The 7858-nt window shown below is 50.0% G+C and overlaps 1 protein-coding gene across 3 annotated transcripts in view; it reads right to left on the bottom strand.

Moving 5' to 3' along the window:
- Positions 1-3589: 3589 nt before the first annotated feature.
- The window catches only part of Ano1 (anoctamin 1), a 148977-nt gene continuing 144708 nt past the window's right edge, over positions 3590-7858 (bottom strand). For all 3 annotated transcript variants that reach the window (XM_021191183.2, XM_029543971.1, XM_029543960.1), the window contains one exon: positions 3590-5305. In XM_021191183.2, the coding sequence (XP_021046842.1) occupies positions 5039-5305 (267 nt within the window). In that variant the 3' untranslated portion in view covers positions 3590-5038. The remainder of the gene's footprint in view (positions 5306-7858) is intronic.

Raw genomic sequence — 7858 nt, forward strand, 5'->3', positions numbered from 1 at the left:
TAAATAAATAAATATTTTTTAAAAAAAAGAAAGGAAGAGAAAGGAAAGGGGGTGGATAGGAGGCAGGATGGGAGGAGGAGGAAAGAAGACAAAGAACAAAAGAAGAGAGAGGGAGGGGAGAAACGAGGAGGGAAGGAGGGAGAGCTTGAACATCCCTTACTGGTTTCATGGAGGTAAACGCACCCTTGTTTGTGCTGATGATGGTTAGAACTCTTGCTTTCCTCTCTGGGGTTGTCTGTCTCCAAGTTTGTCTTTTCTCTCATGTTGTTGCTCCACTAATGCTAGGTGGGAGGTTTCCTCAGCTCTGCCATTCCTTGCTTTTCCTATCGGAGGTTGTTATTGTTGTTACTGTTGTGTTTGTTTGTTTGTTTGAGGCTGGGTCTCACTATGTACCTCTAGCTGGCCTGTACTCATAGAGATCCCTCTGCCTCTGTCTCTGGAATGCTGGGACTAAAGGCATGCCCCTGCCATGTCCAGCAGGGAACATGGAACCTCCACTGCAGGGACGGGCAGCGTTGTAGAAGCCTCCTCTTAGACACCCGTATCTTAACTCTCAACCTGTGACACCCAGGCTTAGCCTTGGCCCCTGGGTGGAGGCCATGAAGGCCCGCTGAGTAAAAAAGATTTTGTAAATGTAGTGAAGATAAGGCCCCAGGTTGGAAGATCTGCCTGGCGTGCCTCAGAGGACCCATCTGGGCCTGTACACTCAACAACTAAAGAGCCCTGAAGAGGAAGGGGCCAAGGTCAAGGCTGTCACTGCAGTTCTGCCTTGGGTTTTTGGGACTTGGGGTGTCTGGACCAACCTGGAACTCAGTCTACAGAGTCCCCTTCGGACCTGAAGCTTTAGGCTTCTGTTGGCAGCATCATTTGCACCAAGGGTTTGGGTTATGCTCTCTGGGTGCAAATCCCCGGGTTGCCAGCAGAGGGCGGCAGCCACCAACAGAAAGAGGCCAGCAGTGCCTGTCTTGGCTTGGAGTCAGCATGGTGGTCAGCGAAGAGGCTGCTGAGTAAGGGACATGAAGAGATAGAGGCTTCAGAGGAGCCATCTTGTTCTGCTTCAGAGACCTAGCATGTCTCCCCTGAGTGCTGGGATCACAGGCATGAACCATCAGGCCTGGACAAATCTGAATATTTAAATGCAGATTTCCAGGACTTTTATTTAGGAAATTTTAGAAGCAGGAAGTGAACCAGTTGTGTAAATCACCTGGAGCTGCCTTATAACCAGGACAGGCCCCACTTTTGGAAGCAGTAGGCCACAAACACTGTCCCTGTGACCTGACAAGACTCATTATGCACCCAGTATGACTTGCAGAACTTGGGACCAGAGAGATGGTTCCGTGGTTAAGATCACTTGCTGCTCTTCCGGGGAACCCGAGATCAACCGCAGCATTTACATCAGGAGGCTCCAACTCCAGGGACCTGACACTCACTTCTGGCCTCTGAGGTTATCTGCACGAAGGAGCATGTACCCACATTCAGATAGGCACGTATACATGCAATTAAAAATAAAAGAAAATCTCTTTTAAAGACCCCACAGAAGTTGCAGACCTAGGGTCTTCCCTACCCTGCTTCATCCACGAAGTCCCTGCAATGGTTCAAGGCTAAGTACCAAGTTCTGGTTTGAAGAGATGGTCTTCCAGCCGAGCTTGCTGGGTGAATGTAGCCCCCTCTAAGCCTCTAAATTCTTATTTAAAATAACGCCCCTGGCTGTCTGGGGTGGTTTTTTTGTCACCAGGTCCTGGGCTTTTATGGCAATATTAACCATTCTCCATCCATCTCCTGCTAGGCTTATTGCATGCCTGCCTGCAACCCTCTATTTGGTCCCTTTCATTATTTGCCCCCTCAGCCATTGCATGAATCCCTAGTGTTAACCAGACTCCATGGATGAGCTATCTCCGCCTCTTCCCAAGGCCCAGGCTATCATGTTCCGTCTCCACGAAGCCGGAGAGCTCTGCCTGGGCCAGTCCTGGTCTTCTGTCCTCCTCGTGATCTTGCCACCTCCTTGCCTCTCTCATCTTAGAACTCATCAGGCACCTCAGGGCCACTCCAGGGGCTTTGCACATGCTCTCTCTATTCGCTCTACCTCCAGAACTTCATGCTTCTGGGCTCTCACTGCTTGTACCCAGTGCAGTTACTTGAGACAGCCTCACCCCTGATCATAAAGCCGTTGGCATCTTACCTCCTTGTGGGATTATATGGTTGTGGGGTTGTCTTCTGAGTCAGCACATGACACCCTCAGTAGTGCCATCTAGAGGGAGGGGACATGTTCACTCTGTTCCTGCAAATGGTATTTCAGTTCCGCAGGGTGGGGAGGAGGCTCTCTGTTAGGAGACCTCTGCCCAGAGCTAGTAAGGGGTCTGGGACCTCATGCATGTAGTGTATCTCTAGATCCTTACTCTGTACCCTAGCGGGCTTCAAAAGAGGGACCCTGCAATGCTAACTGCGCTGATGTCCTGTCTGGATCCTACAGACAAGAAGGAAATGTTCCAGAGCTTAAACAGGTTTTTCTTTTTTGAGACAGGGTCTCACTATGTAGCTCTGGATGACTTGACCTCACAGAGATCCACCTGCCTCTGTCTTCTGAGTGCTGGGATTAAAGGTGTCCATGCCATCAGCCCCCCTGGCTAGGGTAGCGTTAGGTCAGGAGCTGCAGGGTTTGCAGGAGTGCCAACAGTAGGGGGCGCCAGAGGCCGCTGCCGCTCTGGGGAGGTGCCAGGGCTAAATGGTATGCAGATTCCACAGCTAAGGGGCTTATTGCTTTACTGGCATTTTGGGGTGTTAGAAAGAGCTTTTGTTTTATAAAATTATGGTGAATATGGGCAACATATCTTTAAATAAATGTCCGCACTTGCCCACTCACATACACTGGTCCCACAAAGTTGCTCCCCATGGGATTTTGGGACAATGTGTGACGCTGATTCTACTGCGCTGGGTTGAGGATGGTGCCTTAGCTGGGAGGCTGTGGGGTAAGAGGCTAAGGGCTGACTGTACTCTCTACTGAAGCAGAGCTCATGCCTAGCAGGGTCAAGTGTGCCTGACCACACCCAAACACAAAAGCACATCTGCATATAGATGCATGAATGCACGCATACACATATACACACATAAGCGCTTGTATGTGTGAACATGAATGCAAACACATGAATGCCTGTGTGGAGTGTGTGTAAACATACCCACATACCAAAGTGTGCACGTGCAAGTGAGTGATACATAAGACAACACACTTCTGAAACATATCCGTATACACACACACACCTGTGTGTACGCACAGGTCCGCATGTGCACGTGTACACACAGATATGAACATGGAGACACAAATGCACACAGACACACATGAGCACCATGAGTATACACACGTATGTGCACATTCAGAGGCACATACAAACACTTGCACAGCCCACGCACACAGCACAGGGAGATGGCATCCCAGGACCATCTAGAACAATTCAGACACTGACCACAGAAGAAATGAGTGTTCTTGAATGTTCTCAGGTCGGTCGTTTTCAAATCTGCTGTTTTAACCACAGGGCTCATCGGGGACCTTGGGGACAGGAGCAGGTTGGGAGAAGAACAGTCAGGAGAGGCCAGGGTTGTGTATTCAAATTTATTTTGATGACCGCGCAGCCACAGTCTCCTGTGGGTGTGTATACATTCAGTTTTTGGGTTTTTTTTTTTGTTGTTGTTTTGGTTTTGTTTTTTAAAAAAAATGGTTTCTGTAAAAGAATTTTTGGTAATTATCTAATTTTGGATACAGTAGCTATATACAAAACATCATTGGAAACCACATCACTGCACAAGAGAAAACAGAAGCATCAGGTCTCACGATTTTAGCAAACAGTGAAAACCTTTGAAGCCTGAGACTCGGACCTCAGCTGCCGACTACGGCACTGTCTGCCTTGCCCTAAGACAAGTGCAGGGAGTCGCCCTCTCCAGCCTGGGCGAGGAGAGACACTTCTGGCCATGGTGCTGAGAGGCCTCGCACAGCTGGCTGGCACATCAAATGAAGCTGGCCCACGAGGCTTGTTTTAGAAGCTATTACAGTGGTAAGTGCTAAGGGTCTCAGGTCCCCACGAGTGAAAATATAGGTGTGTTACCAAAATAGAAGCTTTTATTGAGAAAAATCTTTGGTAGTAATGATATTTTAATTTCCTCTCAGTATTTGGTTAACTAATGAAATAAACTCCTTCCACCTTCAGCTACAGAAAGAAAACCCCTCAAATCCATCACATCATTGACTTTTAGACAAAAACCAATAGACGGTCTAAAAAGCAAAAAATGAACCCACGGAGACCCCAGGGCTTGGCGAAGCCCTCCAGCTTGTTTAGAGACGCCGTGCCTGTCACTACAGCTTGTCTCACAAGGAGGACATCAGCTTCATGTGAGGGGCCCTTGAGTGGCTGGCGTTGAGCCTACCAGGGACACCAAGGGCGCTGGACAACTGGAGGCCCCTGTACTCCTCCGTTACTGGAGTACAATGTGAAGCCACCATGTGTGTGTGCTGTGTGGGTGGTCAGGCACCTCTGGTTCTGACCCCGGGTCTGAACTTCTGAGCTCCCAGAAGGAAAGACAGTGGAGTCTTCCAGCTTGTCCAACTAGAGCAGGTGACATCTTTGGGAATGTGAGTCTGAGTTGTTCACTCTTCTGCAAAATGTCAGCAGGTTCCTAGGTACCATTCTGCATCTATCCCAGGGCATCCTTCAGACTAAGGATGCTGACTTGGTCCCTTACCACCGTAGGGGGGCTCTATGTCCCCCCATATGTCTGTGGAACATGCCTCACCCTGTTCATCCCCATCACCAGCCATCCTTGGCATTGAATACTAAAGATAAAAACTTCCCTGCATAATGGCCTTGTGCAAAAATGAGAAGAAACAGAAAGAAGAAAGAAGACCATTGTGGCATCAGAGTGGTTCTCCACACGTCCAGACGACACAAGAGCCACAGGCCCTGGTGGGGCTAAAAGTGCTGGCTCTGGAAGAAACCAAGTGGTCACTTGGTGATGGTCAGAAGCCTGCTGGCCTGCTGGCCTGCTATCACGGCTACAGCGCGTCCCCGTGGCACTCGTAGCTGGGGACCGGGCTGCCGTCGCCTGCCTCCGGGTGGGTCGTAGGGCTGTGGTTGTTACAAGGCACATCCCTTGGCTTCTCCTTCTCCATCCATGTGTCCAGTAGCTGCTGCTTGCCCTGCTCCTCACGCATGAACAACTCCACCATGAGAACCTTCTCTTTGTGGATCTGCTGGCTGATGTCTTTGGGAATGTCAGGGATCACCCAGTCCACAAAGTCACTCATGAACATCACCAGGTTCTGCAGGGAGAACAGTGATTGGGGGTGGGGCAGGAGGTGTCCGAGGAATGCCTCAGCCTCTGCCTAGTGTCCACATCACCTGTGTACCCTACTCACACACCTTCACCTCCTTGTCTCATCTGTGTACCTCACCTGTGCACCCCACCTGTGTACTGGCACCTATGCACCTGTGCACCTTCACCTGCTTACTCCCACCTATGCACCTGTGTACTCTACCTGCTTACTCCCACCTATGTGCCTGTGCACCCCACCTGTGTACTGCCACCTATGCACTTGTGCACTCCACCTGTGTACTCCCACCTATGCATCCCACCTGTGCACCCCACCTGTGTACCCCCACCTATGCACCTGTGTACCCGCCTGTGTACCCCCCACCTATGCACCTGTGCACTCCACCTGTGTACTCCCACCTATGCATCCCACCTGTGCACCCATTTACAAATCCTCACCTATGTGCCCCACCTATACACTACCTCCTGTCTGCCTGTTCCACGTGGCAAAGCCCATCCCGTCGCTCTCTGTCCCTGCGTGCCCCTCCATCCCTCCAGGTCTCAGGTTCCCAGAAGGTATACACAGGACAAGGAGGCGCACTGGAGACCTGGGTTCCTTTTCTTTTGAGAAGCTGGGGATGAAGCTGGTTCTTGCACCACGCTACCCCGTTGGCTTACTTGAGGAATCTGAACTAAGTTGTCAAGAAAATGCTCCAAAAGACGGAATCTTCAGCGTTTGAGGTGCATTTGTTGGCACCCGAGCATGGATGATTGACCTTCGTTCAAAGGTGACTCCCCTAGCTGTGCTCCCCGCTCTAGGTGGTGGCACGGCTAGGAACTCTCTTCCTTACCCTTTTTCAGCTTGGCTGTGGAAGTCAGTAACCAGCCATTTAAGATGCTACAGGCCTGGTCAGGCGTGGTGGCGCACGCCTTTAATCCCAGCGCTCGGGAGGCAGAGGCCCTCGGATTTCTGAGTTTGAGGCCAGCCTGGTCTACAGAGTGAGTTCCAGGACAGCCAGGGCTACACAGAGAAACCCTGTCTCGGAAAAAAACAAAACAAAACAAAACAAAACAAAACAAAAAAAGATGCTACGGTGGCTGGGGCAGTGTGTGCCTGCTGGGATGAGCAGAGCTGTCCTCAGTGCAAACCCTCTCCACTACAGCCCTGCCTGCTGTAGCCCTTAGCCCAGAGCAGCAGTCCTCAACCTGTGGGTCGAGACTCCATGGGGAGGGGTCACATATCAGATAGCCTGCTTATTAGATAGTTACATTATAATTCTAACAGTACTACAATTACAGTTATGAAATAGCAATAAAACAATTCTATGGTTGGGGTCACTACAACATGAGGAACTGTATTAAAGGGCTGCATGCAGCATAGGAAGGCTGGGAGCTGCTAAGAGCTCAGTAGCCCTAATCTGTACTGGGGAGTTTTGTGTTAATTTAACAAAACCTACAGTCATCGGGTAGTGAGAAAATGCCTCCACCTGACTGGCGTATAGGCAAGCCTGAAGGACATTTTCTTTGTTCCATAAATTTTTTTAAAAGTTATTTTTATCTAACGTATTTGAGTGTTTTTCTTGAGTGTATGTGCAACTTTTTTTTTTTTTTTTTGGTTTTTCAAGACAGGGTTTCTCTGTGTAGCTCTGGCTGTCCTGGAACTCACTTTGTAGATCAGGCTGGCCTCAAACTCAGAAATCCNCCTGCCTCTGCCACCCAAGTGCTGGGATTAAAGGCATGCGCCACCACTGCCCGGCTTTAAAAATGTGTATCCCAGGCTGGCCTCGAACTCCAAATCCTCCTGCCTCTGCCTCCATCAGCAAATCCTACCGGCCTGCACCACCAGAACCGGCGTATGTGCAACTTGTAAGTGCCCAGTGCTCAGGGCATCCGGAAGAGGGCATTGAATCTCCTGGCACTGGAGTTATAGATGGTTGTGAGCTGCCATATAGATGCTAGGAATCGAACCCAGGTCCCTTGGAAGAACAGTTGGTGCTCTTAACTGCTGAGCCACTTCTTTATATGAGATGTTTTCTTGGCAGACAACTGTGAAATGTGAAGGGACCTAGCCCACTGTGGAAAGAGCCATCCCTGGGCAGGTAGTCCCTATAGAAGAAACAAGCTTAGCAAAACACGGGGAGTAAGCCAGGAAGCAGTACTCTCCATGGCCTCTGCATCAGCTCCTCCTCCAGTTTCTGTCTTGACTCCCCACAGACATGATGTCACAAAGTCTTCCCCCAGTTGATTTTGGTCATGGTATGGATCACAATAACAGAGAAGGAACTAAGTAAGGCATTATCCCAATCCTAGCCTAATGTCTTCTGCACCCACTTCAGTGAAAGGTGAATGGAGGAGTGCTAGCCCAGCAAGGGCGTGTAAGGAGCTTAGCAGTGAGGACCTGGTCTTGGAGTTTCCCTGCTCTGAGTGTTCAGTCTTTCTGGCATTGATTTCCCTGATGCCAGAGGGATGTGCAGGGACATGGCCCAGGCAGCACACACAGGGCCGTTCAATCAGTGTGTGTGTGTGTGTGTGTGTGTGTGTGTGTGTGTGTCTGTCTGTCTGT

The sequence above is a fragment of the Mus pahari genome, chromosome 1 (assembly GCF_900095145.1).
Source record: "Mus pahari chromosome 1, PAHARI_EIJ_v1.1, whole genome shotgun sequence".
NCBI lineage: Eukaryota > Metazoa > Chordata > Mammalia > Rodentia > Muridae > Mus > Mus pahari.